At 39.6% G+C, this 21,465-nt stretch overlaps 1 protein-coding gene across 2 annotated transcripts in view; it reads right to left on the bottom strand.

Moving 5' to 3' along the window:
* Positions 1 to 21,465, bottom strand: part of LOC102854735 (stathmin-2-like) — a 70,893-nt gene that overhangs the window by 8,439 nt on the left and 40,989 nt on the right. For both annotated transcript variants that reach the window (XM_006880482.1, XM_006880483.1), the window contains exons 2-4: positions 19,252 to 19,347; positions 15,806 to 15,978; positions 380 to 571 (exon numbers count right to left, since the gene is read on the bottom strand). In XM_006880482.1, coding sequence (XP_006880544.1) covers positions 380 to 571; positions 15,806 to 15,978; positions 19,252 to 19,347 — 461 coding nt within the window. The remainder of the gene's footprint in view (positions 1 to 379; positions 572 to 15,805; positions 15,979 to 19,251; positions 19,348 to 21,465) is intronic.

Below are 21,465 nucleotides of genomic sequence, written 5' to 3'. Positions count from 1 at the left end.
GCCCAAAGTACATGAGAATGAAGTTCCACCATCCTTCCCTCCAAGAACATGATGGCCGCATTTACTCCTTTGTTCTCTTGGCAGCTCTGGGGATATCAGTACTACTCTCTAACACCACAATTCAAGATATTGATTCTATAAAATCTTTTTATATATTTAAAAGCACTTTTTAGCCTTCCTAAATCCATTTAGGAATGTTGAAAAAGATTCCAATTTCAATAGATTCCCATTTCTGCACCATGTTGTACCCTTCTCTCCCCCCATCCTCCACTGTGGTACCCTGTCTATGGGGTTTGCACTCATTTTCTGGTACCTGGGCCTATGATAGCTCACCCAGCCTGTGTGGAATAGGAACATACCAATCTCACATTATGGTTACCTTTTCCTGTAGACGTTCAATAATAGCAGCTAGATTAGCCTCACGGTTTTCCTTAATTTGTTCCATTTTCAGGATCAGCTTTTCCTCCGCCATTTTGCTGAAGTTGTTGTTCTCCTCCAAAGCCTTCTGAAGGACTTCTCGCTCGTGTTCCCTCTTCTCTGCCAATTGTTTCAGCACCTGGGCCTCCTGAGACTGGAGAAGAACAAAACATATCCATCTTACAGTCAACCACATGTGAACCTGGCTGGAACCCGGTCCACTGACTTCAGGAGAGAAGCCCTGACGGTGCTGTAATAAAAATATTTGGCGACTCACCACAAGCTCTGCAGTTTGAACCCACCCCTGCTTTGTTAGGAATAAGTCTACCGGCTCACTGGAGGTTAGGCAGAAAATCCTGATAGCTGGAGCCTTTTCTAGCATTAACCCCACAATGGCTTCTCTGACGTGTCAGTGTCAGATCTGTGACATTCTTTCTCGTTCTTAGCTTTCAGATAAACCAATATAACAGTAAGAACATAAGGTTAAGAAAATACATTCTGAACCAAATTGAACAGAGCCCTTCTGGAAGAAACATGGTTTTCTAGTCAGTTCACCTTCTTGCCACTAGATGGTACTGTTAGTTAAAACCATTCTTTGTATTTTTTTTTTTGTTGTTGTTGTTGTTTTAAAATTTTCTGAAACATGTTGCCAGGAGGGACGGGTCCTTGGAGAGGGACATCATGCTTGGGAGGGTGGAGGGACAGTGCTGTGCAGGAGGGGAAGACCCTCTATGAGATGGATTGATTCGGTGACTGGGGTAATCGGGATGGATGTGTCAGAGGCAGTGTGGTTGGCGCAGGACAGAGCAGGGTTTAGGGCTGTTGTGCATAGGGTCGCTATGAGTCGCAAACGACTCGAAAGCACATAACAACAACAACAACTACTGAGCTGTGTGTGTGTATGTGTATATGAGAGAACAAAGGAGAAAGTGAGAGATTAAGAATATGTGTATGTTACAACTACTCTGCAAGGAAGTTAGGTATTTCCTCAAAAAGCTGAACATAGAAATTCCATATGACCCAGCTATTCCACTGCTTGGAATATATCCTCAGAAAATGAGAACTGAGGCAAAACCAGAGACTTGTATGCCAGTGTTCATAGCAGGGTTATTCACCATCACAAGAACATGGAAACAGCACAAACAAATGGATTGAGAAGTTGTGGTACATTCATAAAATGGAACACTACACAGTATGCAGGAGCAATGGTTTTGTAAATTATTACGTAGCTTGGGAGGGACTGGAGAGCATTTTGCTGAGTGAACTAACTCAGCTCCATAAGGACAAATTCTGTATAAAACCTTTATTGTGGAATGAGTAGGATCTAAGAGGGGGAGGGTGGAAGTGGGAGGGAAGCAGGTTTGGGGTGGTGTGTTAATCATAGTGTTTCACAATTCGATGAGGGGGTGAAAAAAATGGGAAGGATCTTGTGTGGAAAACAATATATTCGAACTTTGTAAATAAATCAGTTAAAAATATGTGTATGTGTGTGTTTCAACTTTTTCTGAGAAAAGTATTCACTGAATTATTTTTTTGATTGGTACCTATTTTAGATAGTACTTTATCTACCATAAAGTGAGTACTGAATTAATAGTAACTCTTGTTATTTAAAGAAAAATACAGGATTTCTAAAGCTGTAAACAACATGAAAAGAGATTGACCATCTTCCTCCTGGTGGATTTGAACAGTAAAAGAAACACATCGTTTGTTAACAGCACAACTTCCCAAGAGCTATCCCACCAGGGCTCCCTTAAAATTCTCTATAGTATTGATTCAGAATTGTTTTGCCACCTTCACGCTCAGATCACCTTCCTCTAAACCGCACACACTCAGAAGCTTTAGCTGCTAATGTTGGATGATAAAAGCTGGCTGCCAAGGAGCCAACTCTAGCGACCCCTGGTGTGTCAGCGTAGAACTGTGTTCCACGAGATTTTCAATGGCTGACCTTTTTTTATGGAAAAGATCTCCTGGCACCTCTTGGTGGACTTGAACCTTTTTAGCCTTAAATGTTAATAGCCAAGTACAATGACCATTTGCATTACCCAGGACAAATGTTATATTTCTGCTTTATATGTAGGAGTTACTCTCTTCTCCTCCTCCTCCTCAGAGTTTCCAGGGCTCTCTAGGAAGGATCACACATGGCCCTTTTGGAGGCTCTCACATGGCACAGTGAAATGAGCCCCACCTGCACCCAGTGAGCCTAGGTTTGACTTGCTTTGTTGACTGTGGACGAGCCCTGGTGCCTTGGAGGTGAACGTCATGCAGAGCCCTGTGTCTGCTGTTCTCACACTGTGCCAGTCCACAGACAGTTCCCAAGAGGCCATCACAACAACCAAGTCCTTAGTTTTCAGATGTTCAAATGAAATGCAATACTCTGTTAAGCTTTTAACTTAATGTTTGGATTTGAATTCTTCATTTTCCTTGGTGAAGTGGCAAAGTCAGCAGAAGATAGCAGAGTCATGGGATTAAACAGGGATATCCTAGAATTAAAAGGGTAATTGAACTACAAACACCTTTTTAATGTCTTGCTCCAGTGAGATGTATTTGGGCTGCATGAACATTCTTACAGCTCCCATTAAAAGTAATGGAAAGACGCCTGCTGTTCAATCAATAGTGTTAGTGCTTTGGCATCCACTGGGTTTAATGAGACTGTACGTACAGGTGTCAAGTGCTTTTGTTTAGCACAGTTAACGAGGTGAAACAGAAATACAAGGAGGTCCAGACCCTGACCATGTGTGAGCAGCTATAAACGAGAGAGATCTGCAAAACTGCACCCGGTGCTGCTTCCCTCTGCAATGAGCACTGGAAGGGAAAATTGGTCGTCACTGTTCCATTTTAGGATCTCATAAATAGAAAATATTTTAAGTATTTAAAGGTCAGGGACGTGGGAGGGGAAGAGGAAAATGTAGGATTACAGAAAGAATTCCTAAGAAAAGTCTATTTATTTCTATTTACAGCACTGCACACTCTTAAATTTTTGCAGGAAGCTAAGAGCTACATGGGCCTTTTGCTATGATCGCTAAGATCTCTGTAACTCCACAGGTACAGAAAGCCATAATTACTTTCTAATATAGTCTGTCATTTAAATATCCTTGCCTGTGCCATCTCCAACTCTATTCCTGAGGAGAAACGGTCCCTCTCATTAAAATCATGTTGTTGCTGCAGAACTGGAATGGATCCATTGGAGCTGATTCAGAACTGACTGACTGTTGGATTTCTGAGGCTTTAAGTCACATGGGAGGAGGGAGACTGCCTATCTTTCTCCCTGAGAGTGACTATCTTTGGGTTAACAGTCCCTATGAATGAATGAGCTTGTTTAAAATGGGCCTCTCACTAAAACTGGTTGGTTTTAAAAATTCCAATTTAGGAAGGCCTGTATAGGGAGCACCGTGCTCCCTAGGGCTCCCAACAGCTGATTTTTCAGGAGTAGATGCCAAGGCCTCTGTCCCAAGACCACTCTGGGTGCACTCACACCTCTATCCTTTCTGTTAGTAAAATGAGTGCCTTAATCTGCACTACCTCAAGTGCATAGTGGATAGAAAGTTATGCTACCAAACCAAAGGTGCATTGTTTTAATCTGTGGCCCTCAGGCCTGGTTTTGTTTTTGGTCAAACATCCTTCTAAGTGGTATAGCACTGGTCTGTCCATTTGCTGTACAGAGGTAACTTGTGGATGCTGTCATGCTAAACACTGTGATACTCATGTGTCAAATGTGATAATGGTTACCCATGGTGGACAGTGTTTGGTGGAACTTCCCGATTAAAACAACTTGGAAGCAGGAGTGGCATCCACTTCCAAAATAGCTTGCCTCCAGAAACTCTATGAACTTGGAGAAATGATTAAAGTTATACAAGTGTTCAGGTCTTTTGTTCATAGGGTCACTATGAGTCATTTATGACTCGCTGGCACTTAACAACAACTACACAGCCTAAAGTTTAGCTATAGCATCAAAGCTTAAATTTGGTGCTGATTCCACTATTTTCATGAATAAAGAAGTAAAGAAGCCTTTTGTCTAAAAAGTTGCTAAAATGTGACATGGAATGTGAATAAAAGTATAGAATGAGAACTTTGGTGGAAAGAAAGTTGTGTGTTCAAATTGCTGTTCTTACTTTATCACGTGAACATGAAGGTCAAGTAGTGGAAAGGATTCTTGATTGATTGGAAGGATAAGGAGGCTGGAAAACTGGGATTTGTGGAAAGTTATTAAAAAGAAACTGAGGAAAATGTATCTGTCCTTGGAAGGATCATTTCTGACTAGCATACAACTAACACAGAAGGTCTTTGCTGAAATGGAAAATGATGGGATGCAAATGTCAGGGCAAAATATTTCTAGAACTGAAACATCACAGCATTCGGGGAGACTAAGGAACCTTTTCCAACTTGCTGGTGCAAAACCAAGGACGTATTATTGGTGAGAACCTTTTCGAGTTATGAATCCCACACTGTACTCAATATTATAGAAATAATTTCATGAGAGGTACATAATAGAGAAAGTAATGAGACAGGGGAGAAGAGTTATTGTACATTTAGGAACATTTTAACATTTTCCAAAGAGGTTTACTACCATTTGTTATATTACTGAGCATATAGTTTAATTACTGTACAAATGAACTGGAAGATAAATTTGAGTTAAGTGCTATATAAAATCTATTTCACATTACACAGGAGATTTAAGGCTACATTTTAGATATCATTAGTTCTCCATTTGTTTCTGAAATAAATATATTCTAGCACTTTATTTTCTTTTCCCATTTCATCTTATTTTTGATATATTAATTTCCAAACCAAACCTTCTTTCAGAATCTAAATTACATAGTACTAAGGTCCTCTTGTTCGTTCCAGGGTGTGTCTGTAATCACTGGCTTTACTTTTACCAATGAAAAAAAGCATATTGTTAATGCAGCTAAACTCACAAATAATGAATGGTGAGAAATATGACAATTAAATGTAATTATCTAAAAGGGTTCATGAAGTATAATAAATGTAAATTATTATCAATACAAAGGCTTTTAGAATGAGCCCTTGACTATGGAACTCTGGTGGCCTAGGGGGTAAGGAACAGCGCTGCCAACCCAAAGATACTCTGTTCAAATCCACCAGCTCTTCTCTGGGGAAAGATATGCAGTCTCCTCCCTTACAATTTACTGTCTCTAAAAATCCTCTGGAAGGTCAAATATAAATCCATTCTGCTTTGACAGCACATAACAGTAACACTAAAGTCTCTAATGGGTTTACTGTGGCTAACTCCTAGGGAAAGAATCTTGGGGATGTTATTCACTGAGGACCAATATACATGAGGTCCCCATGGTCCAGGGGACACATTCTCAAAAGAACCAAAAATTCCCTATGTGTCCAATTTCTGAATTGCTTTGTAATCTCCTGTGTAAATTGTTATTGTTAATGTACCATGGAAGTGACACATAGCTGACCCTCCAGCGGGATTTTACAGCAGTACATCACACTGGAGGAGACTGCTCATTTTTCTCCTGTGGAGCGGATGATGGATTCAAACCTCATGCCTTTGGGTTGACAGCACAGTTGCTCACCAGCAGGCCACCAGAGCTCCATGCTGTGCAAACAACAACCTCCATTTCCTGGATTCTATTTTAATTGTCGTCAATAGGGTGAGTTATCAACAAACAGGAGAGGAAAGTCAACCAAGCCTAGTGGCTAAAGATCTGTTTTTATGCCATTTTATGAAAATTAAACAACACAACTTTCTCTCCAAGATTAGGAGATTTAGGAACTGATTCTGCTAGTTACATTAATATGCTAATTTCATCTCACCAGGATGATTTTAGCAGTGTTCTTTTTAATCTAACCAGTTGTAGGATATGATTTTTGGAATGTCATTGAGATCCTTTAAGATGCCATTATTTCTGGTATTATTAAACTTTTTTTCCCCAAAAAACTTTAGTTTGGTGACCAAGCTAAAGGACTAAAATGGCTCTTCTAAGCTTTCAGATAGAATTGACATGTAATGTTACATGTTACATCTATCACCTACCACATTTTTGTAATTTGATTTAAGAATATTTTACCATACTTAAAAACATTTGTAAAAAGTAGTAGGGTCACAATTGAGTGTTTGAGGTACAGAGACACTCCTTTATAAAATTATGAGGGTTCTTGATGGTGTTGTAGGTTACGTGTTAGGCTGTTTACTTGTAGTTCAAACCCCATAGCTACTCTTCTGGAGAAAATGGGGCAGATTGTTCCTGTTAAGAGTTACAGCTTGGGAAACTGTAACATACAGCTGGGAAACCCCAGAGAGGATCACTGTGAATTGGAACAGACTCAGTGGCAATAGGTTTGGTGTTGCTTTTAATATGTAAAAATTGCTAACCCTTTCAGAGTACTACTTGTCCTAGGCCTTTATGTAAAATAACTCTAAGTCTCATAATTTCCTTCTCTCTCTCCCTTTCTCATTGCTGCTGAATCAGTACCCTCATTACTCGTTACTGACTCTCAGTGGCTTTCTGAGGCTGCAAAGCACATGAGAATATAGGATTAGGTATTATTTTCATGACAGGATTACAGAAAAAGAAATGTATATTGAGAGTGGACTGTGGACTCGGGTGGGGGGTGGATTGTGTAACAATAAAATTTTTTTTTTCTTCAAAGAGAAAAATGAACTGGGGAGAGGGGTGGGCAGGGAGGAAAATGTGCAACAATGAATGAATAGGGGAAAAATTAAATGGAAAGAATATGAGAGAAAAGAGAAAAAGAGAGAGAAGAAGAAGGAAAAAAAACAAAAAGAAGAGAGTACCAATCTTTTTCCTACAGAGCAGCTGGTGGATTTGAACTTCCTGAGAGGTGCAACTTTTGGATCAGTAGTGTATCCCTCCAGACCATACCACCACAGACATTTCCCAATAAACTCAATTGCTTAAGTCCTATTATTACTCTTAGTAGTCTTAATTCTATAACTTAGTCTTTACAGATAAGTCAAATGATGCCTAGAGATACAAAGTGACTTGCTCAGGGTAACACAGCCTGTGTAAGTGGCAGAACAAGAGTTTGATCACAGGCATTCTCTTAACCATATGTGCCTATCCACTATGCTTTTAAAGACACTTTTAAATACTTTCTATGCTAATGATGACCATATAATTTATTGTCCAAAGTGGGACATTTATAAAAGTCAAAGGCCAAATCATTGGTAAGAATATTAAAAAAAAAGAAGGAAGTTAGAGTTGTCCTGGGATATATGGTTAGTTTCACATCACTGCTTCTCAGAGTATTGTTGTTAGGTGCTGTTTTAGATTACAATGCATAGCAACCCAAAACAATGGACTGAAATCTCACGCTATACTGTGTCTTCCTCACAGTCTTTGCCAAACTCAAGCCCATTGCTGGAGACAGGAAGTGGATTCTAAATAAATGTTGCATGAATGAATGAAGGGATAAGTGGCTAGATGGATCAAGAGCTGAAGCGTTTGTATAATTTCTCCCACATGAGTATCCTGCAGTATTGTATTACGATTTCAAGACACAACGGAACTCACAAAAGTGAACATGAATTCCTAAAGACAAACAAAAAAGTGAGGGGCAAAAAGCTGAATTTACTTTATAACAAGTTTCTTGCACCAAATAAGCAGTGGGTCATTAATTCTGTTTCAAAGGATGCGGAGGGAGTATAGTCCACCTAGTAACCAGATGGTCAATGCTGCAATCGTGTCAACAGATGGAGCAGGAGTGGGGGGACTGTGAAAACATTTACCACCAAGTGAATCTGAGGCCAGGTGGAGATGCTATTGTGGCAGCCTTCCACTTAGAGATCCAGAAGGTTCCACAACACAACTAAGGTCACTGGTTCCCACCTGGAGTTCCTAAGCCTTTTGAAGCAGACCTGTCAGGGCCGGGAGAAGGTTCATAAACTTCTTTGCATTTGTAAAAGTCCCGAGAGAAATAATATTTTGCATATATTTTATCTTAATTTTAAGTTAAAATTCCCTTAGTTTTAGGTTAAGATTCCCTTCATTTTAAGTTAAATTTTTCCTCAAGTGATGAAATATTTATTATTTTATAATCATAAATATGAATTGTAAGTTATAAGTTATTTTGATTAATAATTATGGCAAAAACTTATTAAAACACATTTAAATGTGATATGCTTAGTTAGCAGGATCTTTACAAGTGTGCAAGTTGTAGAAACACGTTCTCAACAGTGAAAATATTGGTGGTTATTGAGCTAGGTTGTATATCTCTGTATTATCTAAATGTCTTTAATGACTCCTAATTTCTTTCCCAATGCCATTTGAGTGACTATTGTGGCATTCAAGGTCATTTTCTCTCTCCAAATCCCTATCCACATCCTCTAGTCAAACCCACTGGTCTACTCAATGTCTCAAGCAAATACTTACTGCCTTTTATGGCCTTTGAATACTTGTATATCCCATGGGTTGCAAAAGAATAAACAAATGTCTTGGAGAAAGTGCAATCAGTGTTGTTCGAAACAAAGATGGCACAGTTATCTCTCACATATTTTGGACATGTTAGGAGAGGCTATTCCTTGGAAAGGGACACCATACATGGAAAGGTGGAAGTTCAGCAAAGGAGAGGAAGACCTTTAAGGAGATGGGTTGATGTGCTGTCTGTGGCAATGGTCTCAAGTGTGTCAGGGATGATAAAGATGGCGCAGGATAGGCAGGTTCAGATCTGTTGTTCACAGGCTTGTTATGAATTGTACTTGACTCAACAGCACTTAACAACAACAACGACAGCAGTAAAGTTTTGGTTCAAGAATCCTTCACTTGCCTGTCCTCTCAATGTAGTTAACACTATTTTTCTATTCACCTTCTTTTCTTAAGAAGATCTTTCTTCACAAAAAATATAGTGACTCCAACACTGAAAAGGGCTTCATTTTCCTCACTGATGAATTATTTTAAGTCAAAGTCAGATGCTGCCTTTTGACCTCCATCTTAATAGACCCCATCGCTTTCTCTTATTCAACTATACTAAACTCATCATTTCCCTTATATACCCAGTAGACTCCCTCCAAAGGCCCGATGCACTAGCAATCATCTTTCCTGGGGATCACTGATGGTGCAGTGGATAAGTGGTCAGGGCTGAATGAAAGGTCAGCAGTTTGAATCCACCAGTTCGTCTATAAAAATCATAGCCTAGGAATCCCCACTGAACAGTTCCACACCTTTCTGTAAGGTCACTTTGTGGTAGAAATGTCTGTGCAACACATAGTAATAGCAACATTCTCCTTACATAGAATGTTACCCTCCTGGAGCAGAGCTGCGTGGCTTACTCCTCAAAGCATCATGCTTCTTTACACACATCCTGCAACATAAATAGCACCTTTTAACCACACTCATTGATGATGACTTGACTTTAACTCGTAGTGATCCTACAGAACAGAGCAGAACCACAGACCGCCACATATTTCCTCCTGCAGAGTCACTGCTGGGTTCCGATTGTTACTAGTCAAATTCTTTTAACCACTGTCACCCCAGCACTCTCAATTATCTTTGCTTTGTTTAGTATCAACTGATATGATGTTTTATTCATTCTATCCCCCCTGCCCCCTCATCTATTTTCTATCCACTACTTCAGAACATAAAGACAACCAGATTATCCTTAATACAAGAGCAGGGTCTACATAATAATGTACTCAATAAAAATCTACTGGATGAGCATATTCCTCTAGACTAAGAATAACCTAGATTGCAGAGTTCACTTCATGTAAGTGTTATCTGGAAACTTGTTGACTATACCTTCAAGGATTGGAGGATAATATACAAAGTCAAAAGAAGGTATCTATTGCTAGGTCAACATTTGGCCTCAAAAACTATAAATTATCTATTTACATAAAAATATTTGTAGAGTTCTAACTGTTGTCAGGTACTACTGTGAAAATATCCCTGAGTAGCACAAATGGAATACTGAGATGATAGGTAGTCAAATAAGGAAGTGTGAGTTGGTTCTAAGAATATAAGACTGAAGTTACAGTAGGAAAATGTGATTTCTACTTTATTAGTTTCTTAAAAGAATATATAAAAAGGCTACGTAAAGTTCAATCTGAATGACTAGTTGGTGGTTGTTGCGTGCCGATGAGTTGGAACTTAAGCACAGCTGATCCCTTAGTGGTTTTCAGAGGCAGTAAATTGCACGGAACGAGAGTGCCCAGCCTTCTCTCGTGCAGCAGCTGGTGGATTTGAACCACGTGCCTTTGGGATTTCAGTGCAGCTTCTTACCACTAGGTCACCAGAGTTGGTACCAACTTGAAAAACTTGCGTCTACATTCCTCCAATTGTTCGCAAAAATTTTCTTGTCTATCATCTATATCTCTGCTGTCCGATCTGGTAGAAGTTGTTAATGACTTCATTTAATTTAGCTCCACAACCAAAATTGATGGTAGCAGCAGTCAAGAAATCAAAAGACATGTTGCATTGGGCAACGCTGCTGCCAAGGACCTCTTTAAAGTGCTGAAGAGCAAGAATGTCAGTTTTAAGACTAAGGTAATGTCTGACCCATGCCATGGTACTTTGAATTGCTTTCTATGTATCTCAAAGTTGGACAATGAATAAGGAAGCTCAAAGAAGAATCAATGCCCTTGAGTTGTGGTGTGGATGGAGAGTACTAACTAATTCACGGTCTGTCAAAAGAACAAATGAATCTGTCATGGAGGAAGTGCAACTAGTGTGCTCCTTAGAGGCAAGGATGGTGAAACATTGTGTGATATACTTGGGGCACGTGGTTAGGAGGGAAAAACAAAGGCAAGGAAGATCCTCAAAGAGAAGGACTGACACTACAATGTGATCGCAACAGTGAGCTTGAGCATGGCAGAGATTGCGAGAGCGGCACAGGAGAGAACAAGGCTTGATCTGGTGTTCCTCCTGAGTTATAGGTGACTCCATAGCATCTAATAACAATGACAGCTACATGTGGCTATTGAACACTGGAAATGTGGCTTGTCCAAACTGAAATGAACTTTAATTATAAAATACATATAAGATTTCAAGCTTTAGTAAGAATAAAAAGATGTGAGATATTTTACTAATTTTTTTTTATTGCTTGTTGAACGAGGGGAGCTTTGGGGGCATAGACCATAGAGCTGTGTGGTTACCCAAAGATGTGGTCCTTTGATGGTTCCATTCGCAGCTCGATGAGAGAAATATGGGCAAACTCCTTCTGTGCGATTTATAGCCTAGGGTTTAGTTATGTAGTTTAAAGGGTTATTATGAGTCATACCAGACCTAATAACAACCACAACAACACAAATCTGCTGATGGTCAGCTATAAATTGGTTTCAACTTGATGGCAATGGGTTTTTGTCTTATTCTTAAACCTTTTTTCTTTTTACATGCTGAAATAATACGGTCATAAATATGTTGGATTAAAGATAATATTTTAATTAAAATTAATGACATTTATTTTTAAAATGTGACTGCTAGGTTTTAAAAATACATGTGGTTCACAATTTATTTCTATCAACAGAATTGTTACATAGACACATCACTCTTTTTCTTTCTATTTATATGAAGATAACTATGCAAGACGTGGGCAGGGTTAAAAAAGAAAACTTCAAATTGAATAATGTATGAGCTAAGTAATTAATGCCTATTGTTGTTGGTGGTAGGTGCTGTTGAATCAGCTATGACTCATACTAACCCAAAAAACAACAGATCTGAACCCTGTCCTATCCTGTTGTAGCCTCACAATCTCTGACACACTCAAGCTCATTGCTGCAGTCACTTGTTCCACTTAATTTCATTGGGGGTCTTCCTCTCTTTCCCTATCCCTCCACCTTTCCAAGCATGATGTTCTTCTCTTAGAATAGCCTCTCCTAGCAACATGCTCAAAATTTATGAGAAGATGCTTTATAGTTTTTGCTTCCAAGGAGCACTTTGACTGCACCTTTGCTAAGACATATCTGCTTGTTCTTTTGGCAGTCCATAAGATGTTCAATACTCTTTTCCAACATGATAACTCAAGGATATCAATTCTTCTTCTTTCATCCTTAGTCACTGTCTAGATCTCAGATGCATAACAAGTGACTGAAAAAGAACATGGCCTGGATAAGGTGCACCTTACTCTTCAAATTTACATCATTGCTCCTCAATAATTTGGAGAGGTCCCTGTCTTTTGCAGATTTTCCCAGTCTAATAGGTCTTCTGATCCCCTGACAGCTGGTAGTAAGTAAGTGTACCGATTGTGAATCTAAGTAAGATGAAGTCATTGATAGTTTCAGTCTTTTCTCCATCTATCACGTAACACTAAATCTTTACAAATAGAAATGATGTTCATCTACTGGATTGCTTAGTGAGGATTCATTTTGTTACCTTCTAGGAAGAACTTTTTTCTTTTTAAAGATCAACTCATCCACAGAGATCTGGTGGCCTAGTAGATAGAGAGTTGTCCTGCCAATTCAAAAACAAGGGTTTCAAATCCACCAGCTGCTCTGCAGTACAAAGATGGGTAATCTCTTGTGAGATGACAGCCTTTGAAAAAGCACTGGAAGGTCAACTGTCCGACTCCACGGCAATGAGAGAGAGAGAGAGATCCTTTCACATTTCTTACTCCAAGGACCTTACAGCAATTTCTACACAATCTCAAACGCATTGCCATTGGGTCAAAACCAACTCATAGCTGAACCTTTATCGGGATTCTACAACTGTAAACAGCACTGGAGGAGTTGCCTATCTTTTCCCTGTTGAGCTGCTGGTGGATTTGAGACAGCAGATATGTATAATCCAATAGGGGCCTTTATTTCAGGCTAGCAAATCCAAGCACTGTATGTCTTGGTCATTAATGACTGGTTCAGAGATGGGTATGTGATCCAGATAGGTGAGGCCAATGAGACAGAGTTCTAAGATTTTTGTTGGAGCCATTGGGAAAGAAAATCTCTCTTCTTCTAGAGTTGCTGAGTGTTGGAAAAGTAAGTTGAGAATGACTGATAATGAAACTTTCTTGAGAATTAATTTAACTAGAGACAAGAAGACTTAATAACAAGAAGGATAAAGATGAAAATATTTCTGAAAATATTTCTTCAGTACTTGGAACTAGCTGCTCTTGAAGCTGTTACCTAGTTTTAGACTTTTTAGTCACTGAAGTGAATAAATCTCTCCAGATTTCTGCTGAGTTTGTTGTTATTGTTTGCCATTGAATTGGAACCAAATCATAGCAGACCCTCCAGAGGGTTCTTCTGAGCTAATAAATCAGAGGAAATTGTCTTTTTTTCCCCATGAGGCACCTGGTGGATTAAACCTGTGTGCCTTTGTGATTGTAGCACAGTTTCTTACCATTGTGATAGGAGATTCTTCACTGAAATAATTACCAAGATATATGGACTTGCTGAAGGTTCTTTAAAGAGAATTAACACCTCTTTAAATGAGCACTAATTCAATATAACCCAATAAAGTAATGATTTTTTAAATTACCACTTTCTATTAACTAGTTACAGTTTCATCTAATGAACATCCTACCACCAGATTTGACTTACATAATGAGTTCTGCACAAAAATGTGAACAAATAATCTAAGAAATGTGAAGGCATGCTAATTTAAAAATATTTCAAGGAATATTATTTCTAGGAATAATGATGCAGGATGACACATAAAAACTGACTTAGTGATACAACCAGTGTCTAGTTCAATTAAGTTATTTGATTATACAATTTTTGGAAATCTATTGGTATTAAGGGGCAGGAATGCTACCAGAATTAAAAATTAATTACTTCAAGGAGTTTTTATTAGAAACCAGTTAGTTTTGATCATCTCTGTGTTCTTCCCACCACCCCATTAGTATGTTTTTCAAGTTAACTTCATTACCCAGCACAGTAGAAACATCCTGAATCATGTTGAACTTTGGTCTGTAAGTCTGAATTTTAATTTAGTCACTTAGTCACATGATTCTAATTATGTCACTGCATTTCATATTCAGATACACCTTCTAAGTCCATATACTGGGTCCCTTGAATGTCTGAATGTTCCTGATTGAAAATGTCCCTGACTTTTTCTGAGCTGCCTAATTATGGAAAACTCAGAAAAGCTTTCAGAAGCTTTTCAGAAAAAAGAGAAGAACTTCCTAATACAAACAAGAACCACTGACATAAATAAATATAATATCCCTATCAGGGCTTAAAATAGGGTGGAAGAAGAGATCTGAAGACTGCAGAGAGGTTCTAGTCTTAGAAGTACCAAAATCAAGAACAAGCAATGAGGTCCCGAGAAGGCAAAGGGAAAGCATCCAGCCCTTGTCCTGGAGACAAATTACACATGGCAGGAAAGCTCTTGGGAGGAGGATCTGGTCATTCATGTTGTTGATGTAGGTGCCGTTGGGCTGAGTATGATTCATAGTGACACTATGAACAGCAGCCAACCTGAATCCTGTTCCATCTGTGTCATTCCCATCACCTCGGACACACTCAAGTCCGTTGCTGAAGTTGCCGTGTCTATCTATCTCATTGGGGGTCTTGCACTCCTTCACCGATTTTCCATCTTTCCAAGCATGATGTTCTTTTCCAAGGAGTAGCTTTGCTTAGCTACATGCTACATGTCCCAAAGTATAACAGATAAAGCTTTGCCATCTTTGCCTCCAAGAAGCACTCTGGCTGAACTTTTCCCAAGACATATCTGCTTGTTCCTTTCACAGCCCATGTTCAGTACTCTTCTCCAGAACTACAACTCAAAGGCATCAATTCTTCTGTCACCTTCAGTCATTGGCTTAGTGGCACTTCCTGGTCCCAAGAAAAACCATGTCTGTGCAAAACCTGTACACGACACACGAAGGCATGGCGGAGGAGAGGAATCACTTCTCCTGCCCCTCCTCCACCCCACCTGGCAGAGTTGCCTACAGCTCTGATTTCTTGATAGTGTTGAGGTCTGATGCACTAAGGTCACAGAATCTGTGATGCACTAAGAATCTGATGCATTAAGGTCACAAGAATCTTGCTTTTAAGGTAAAAAAAAATCCTCAAACTTATGGTTGTTGAGTCAGAACTGACTGAGGGTCAGAAACCCTCTGTTTGGTTTCCAAGGCGGTAAATTGCACAGGAAGAGACTGCCTGTCTTTCTTGCACATAGTCACCAGTGGATTTGAACTGCTGGAGCGCCATGAGCTTGGGGTTAGCAGTGTAACTCCCCATGCTCCTACCATGGCTCCCTTTTTCTGATAAAGGAATCCAAAACACGGACAAGAGGATCCTGAGATTCCTCTAACCTTCGATTCCTGGTTTTACCTAGTTTAGAAGCAGTGCTTACTACACCTGAGACATCTTAGCCCGTTCAACCAGCCCCTGCTGTGTTCTACTGAAGACCAGCTGTGTATGTTGGAATGGTGTCAGTTTAAAGCATTATTGTCTCCTGTGGGCTTCCGCTGATCAGCTAGAGCATGATATGTAGGGTAAGACAGGGGAGTGGATGGAAAAAATTACCTTTCTTCTTTCCTCTGCAGCCTCCAGTTTTTTCTGAATCTCCTCCAGGGACAGATCTTTCTTCTTTGGAGAAGCTAAAGTTCGGGGAGCTTCTGAGATAGGAGATGGAGGCTTTAAGATGAGCTCAAAAGCCTGGCCAGAGGCACGTTTGTTGATTTGCTTCACTTCCATATCTGAGGAAGGAAAATTTGAGAATGTTAAGCACACAGTGTATGAAGCATTGGGGGCATATCTTAATTATTTGCATTCTGACACTTTAAAGACTCCTTGCTTCTTTTACAAACAGGAATAAGATGCTCCATGTAACCTTTTGCTCTACATTGGGTTGAACGTATGGGCTCTTTCTTTGGTATAACTATAGACATACTGCAGGAGCTCTGGTGGCATAATGATAAGAAACTGCACTGCAATCCTAAAGTAACACACTTTGAATCCACCAGCTGCCCTGCAGGAGAAGGATAAGCAATCTCCTCTCATGGATGATTAGCTGCCTCTGAAAACCTTTTGGAGGATCAGCTATTGTTGGTTCTGACTTGATGGTAGCAGAATAAAGAATGGCAATGTTAGAATATGCAACAGTATCTGCAGATGTATCTGTTGACATGGATTATGAGAGGTAGGTGTACTTAAGAAAAATTCTGAATTGATTTAAGACTAGAATTTCTTTTCCTTTAGAATAAACATGAGCCATTTTTAGAAATATAATATGAAAATAAAGAAGCACAGAATTGTTTTAACTGTCACAACTGAAGATATTTTCACGCTAAATTATGGGAAGGGGTGGGGAAGAGCATTCTCTCCAGTTTTCAAATGCAATCTTGTAGTTAGAAATCACTGGAGATATGTTAGAAGCAACCCAATTCTCTGAACAGTTAGAAATATTTGACAAGTCAACAACGCCGCTTTGCAAGCACCCTGCTGATTCCTATTTTGCTCTTGAGTAAGTTTTTGGATTTGAGTCATCAAGCAAGTGTGATGTCTCCTCTGGGGAGATGAGTGTGATGGAAGGCTCACAGATGAATGGCAAAAAGGCAATGAGACGATGAGATTCTGCCTTGGGGATCTTGGCTCTGTTTGAAATATTCACTCTTTTTTTTCTTCTTTCTTCTTTCTACTTAGCATATGCTCCTCCAGCACAACTAACTGAGCAGGAGACCAAACCTGACCCACTACCATGAAGTTCAGGAATCCAGGAACCCTGCCTGCCCACCACACTTCGCTCCCTCAGAGCGGCTGGTAGGTTAGAACTGCCGACCTTGTTGGTTGGCAAATATAAAAAGAAATACCAAAAAGACAACCTTAGAATTGTCCTACAGGCTTTTAAGATCCTATCTACACTTAGAATACAACTGTAAGAATTGTTTAGGTGTGTGGAACATAAGAGAAAGTTCAACTTTGACACAAGTCAAAGTTGTGCTGTTAAGTCGAAACTGACTCATAGCTGATTCCAGCTAGTTTTCAGAGGCTGCAAATGACATAAAAGGAGACTGTCCTTCTTTTCCCTTGAAGCAGCAGGTAGATTTGAATGTCCAGAGATGGTTGGCCTTTCAGCTAGCAGTGCAACTTTCTAAACTCCATCACCAGAACTCCCATACGCCGGTAAGTACAATCGGCTTATTTGATAAGGTGGTGGTTCTGACTGCCTTAGATTCTAGACCCTGGGATGAGAACTGCTTGTCCAAATAATAAGCTCTTTTTCTTAGTTTTGGGATAATTAACTTCTTTAAGCTTCTGTTTCCTAATTTAAAAGATGAAGAATCTAAAAGAGCGTGCCTTCCTCAAAATTTATTTTCAAGATTAAAAGGCAAAAGATGCAACATATAACGCACAAACTGTAATAGTTAAATGAAAACACTCATTGCTGTAGAGTCAGAACTGACTCATAGCTAAGCCTGCAGCAGGTTTTCAGTCTCACGAGAGGAATCTGACCATCTTTCTCTCATGGAGCTGCTGATGGATTTGAACCTCTAGAGAGGTGCAGCCATTGGGTTAACTTCACAAATAACTGCAGGCTCTAGTGGCCTAGTGGTAAGGATCTGCACTGTCAACCCTACGCATGTTAGTTCAAATCCACCAGCTGCTATGCAGGAGAAAGTTGAGCAATCTCTTCCCATACTATTTATACACTATCTCTGAAAACGTGCTGGAGAGCTGGCTTATGGGTTGGTTCTGACTTGATGGTACACAACAACAGACCAGCATAATTACCTTTTACAACAGAAATTGGGCCTAATATCTTATTGAGGCATTCTAATAGAAGTTTTAGTTTTGAAATGAACACTTCCACAAACAGCGTGTTTCCTGACTAAATTATTAGCATTTGTGCCATGATAGGGTAACTTTGGAAGGAAAAATCATTTGAGTCTTGTTTAAAGGCACAGGAAGGGTTAATTGCCCACAGGGTCCCTTCACTTCAATGCATTTGTTTACACATATATGAAAAAGAAGAGTAATCGTGTACTGATAGGTCACAAACTAGCCTCAGCTATACCTCTATCAGTATAGATATGGAAATATAGAGATATCTATTGATATATGGAACTATATCTATCTATCTATCTATCTATCTATCTATCTATCTATCTATCTATCTATCCATCCATCCAAACACATGCAACCACAGCAAAGTTTGTTGTTTGTTGACAATAATCACTATCTTAGTGTTCCAGGTTCTGTGTTAAGTACCTGACTTACATTAACTAATTTAAACTTCATAGCAATCCTGTTAGGAATATAGTAGTGTTAAATGAGGCTTCGAGAATTTGAGCAACTTCGCTGAGAAACATGTAGATAGTGACAGAGTCAGAAAGGAGACCAAGCTAAGTGTAATGAATCAGGAAGAATTACTCTGAAGGGCTGTGCTTCAACAAAGTTAACTGCCGGGCCAGTTTAGGCTTTGCTTTTCAAACTTGTTGTGGGCTGTCCCTTGAACTTTGTAATGAGAAGGCATTTCCTTCAAATTATAATCTATGCTATGTACTCATTCTCATTACCATTGAGTCAGAGTCAACTCATAGCTGACCCTCCAGTGTGTTTTTCGAGGCTGTAAATGACACAGGAGGAGATCACTCATCTGACTTTGAATCTTCTGCCTTTGGGTTCACAGCTAAACTCCTTACCAGTAGGCCAACAGAGCTCAGCTTAGAACATCATATAATTTGTAAAATGCCAGATGTGTTGGAGATGTTGAAGTGTTGTGTGTGGTTGCTAACCATGACCAAGTCCTATCTCTTAAGAGACATTGGTGTTGTAACCAGGACTAAACAGAGACTGTTCTGAGCTTTAGGCAGTCAATAAAACATAAGAGCTACACCCAGAAAATCAATAGTGAAATCTATCTAGTGTTGACTAAATGATGCTAGGAGCTGTGTGAGAGAGAAGCAAGAGTATTTGAGCTTTCCTGAATGCTTGAACCAGCAGGGGCACGTCTACTGTGGGCAACTCACCATCATAAGTATAGATGTTGATGTTGCGAGGCTCCGGGTAAAAGCAAGAGCAGATCAGTGACAGCATGGACAGCTCCTTCATTTTTTCCTTGTAGGCTGAAACAAAAAACATGGACATTAGTACTTTCATTTATTGAACTTACTCTAAAAGCTTCTTTTAATTTGAATAATCATCACAGCTCTTGGCAGAATTAGTTTTGCCAGCTTCCCACAACTTCTTTGCTTTCTTTAACAAAACATATTTGAATTCTGAAGTACATATTTTACAATTTTGTCAGTAGCAGACATACCCAACTCATTGCTTTTGATTCCATTCTGGCTCACAGTGACCTACAGAAAACTAGGTCTGCCCCATCGGGCTTCGAAGGCTGTAAATCTGTACAGAAGCAGACTTGCACATCTTTCTCCCATAGAGTGGCTGGTGGATTTGAATCATTAGGTTTTTGGGTAGCAGCAGGGGGCTTAATTACGGTCCCACTATAGCTTTTACATGAAAATATAGAGGAGAAAAATTCCATAGTATAGTAGGTTAGGTAGCAAATGACAGAAAAGAAGTTAAAGAAAGGTAGAAGAAATGAAGATCCAGTAAAACAAAGAGGTAAAACAAAGAGAGAGATAGAGGAAGTAGAGACAGCATTAGGAGAGAGATAAATCAGGAGCCACTGAGTTGATCCTGAATCATGGCGACTGGATGTGTGTCAGAGTAGAACTGTACGGAGTAGAACTCCACAGAGTTTCAATGATTGTTTTTCCAGAATTAGGTGACTAGGTCTTTGACCTGGTCTGTGGGGAGTTTTGATTCTAGCTCAAAAACAGTGCCTTTCTGGTAGTTCGAATCCACTACCACCTTCTCAAGAGAAAGATGAACAATCTCTTCCCATGAGACTTACAGACTCAGAAATACAATGGAGGGTCAACTATGATTCAGTTCTGACTAAATGGCAATGCTTCTTCAGATATTTTTCTTCTGAGGTGCCTCTGGGTGGACTCAAATCTCCAACTCTGAGTGAGTCTCCAAGTGCATTAACTCTCTACGCCACTCAGAAACTCCAGCAGGAAGAGAAAACTCATTGCTGCCATGTTGGAACTGATTAACAGTTGACCTTGAGCGAGTTTCCAAGGTTGTAAGTGCCAGGAGAGGAAGCTGATCATCTTTCTCCCTCAAAGCTACTGATGGACTCAGATGATCAGAGAGGAGGTGCCTGTGGGTGAGCAATGCAACTTCCTACAGACTTGACTACCACAGCTCCCTAGTAGGAAGATCAGCCCATTCTAACTAAGTGCACACGCAGGTCTATAATACATTAAGTAGACCATCTGGTGAAGACCCAATATATTGAACTTCTGGTAATATTTGACTTTAGAAGTATCTTCTGATCCCTTAACTCAAGAGATAGTAGTATTCTCAGATATGGGAATCCAGCTTCGGGACTATTGACAGGTCTATCTCTTGGTGCCAGCAGAAAGTAGATTTACCACCTAGATGGGGAGAATTACAGAATGTTCAATGGGGAAGATTTTAAGAGATTATCTAGGCAATTGTTCAGCCACCTTGACACTACCATTGTAAGTGAGAAAACTGGGTCCTACACAAGGCAAAATCTCATCTGGCTAGAAGCAAAGCTAGGACCTTTGGATAAAATGCAATCCAATCTTCCTCAGGACTGTCAACAGACCTTCCTCTGTCTTCACTTTCAAGAGAAGGTTCAGTGTGTTAACAGGGCTGAGAATATTTGCATACAACTGGACAATATGCAAAACCAGATATTGGCCATGATCTGCAGAGGCAAATTACTCTACAGTGTTCCCCATGACTGTAATTCTTCAGATATATTTCACCAAGCCTTTCTTCTGTGTCACACTTGTAAATTTAAATTACCAGAGGCACTGCTAAAAGAATATTTCTTTTTTTTCTTATCAGGCTTTATTTCCTTAAAAAAAAGCAAAACATTTTGTCTGCCATCAGAACAGCCTTGCCAACACCCATTCCGGGGGATGTGGTGGAATGCCTTGGGAATTTTGGAAGACTGAAACCATATTTACTTGTCTTGCTTGTTTATTCACTTAATCAAAGTATGCCACTTTTAATGGTTTAAGCAGATCTTTACAGGGCTGTTTTGTGTGAACCACAGTTTCTGTCAGAGGATAAAAACACATGTTGGCTTAATACACGTAGTTCCACAAACTGACTGAAAACAACAGCATGGTTTCATA

The sequence above is a fragment of the Elephantulus edwardii genome, unplaced genomic scaffold, assembly GCF_000299155.1.
Source record: "Elephantulus edwardii isolate Elephantulus edwardi_28Jun2011 unplaced genomic scaffold, EleEdw1.0 scaffold00008, whole genome shotgun sequence".
In the NCBI taxonomy this organism is placed as follows: Eukaryota; Metazoa; Chordata; class Mammalia; order Macroscelidea; family Macroscelididae; genus Elephantulus; species Elephantulus edwardii.
Note: the sequence above shows the minus strand (reverse complement) of the source record. Positions and strands in the feature narration are given on the sequence as shown.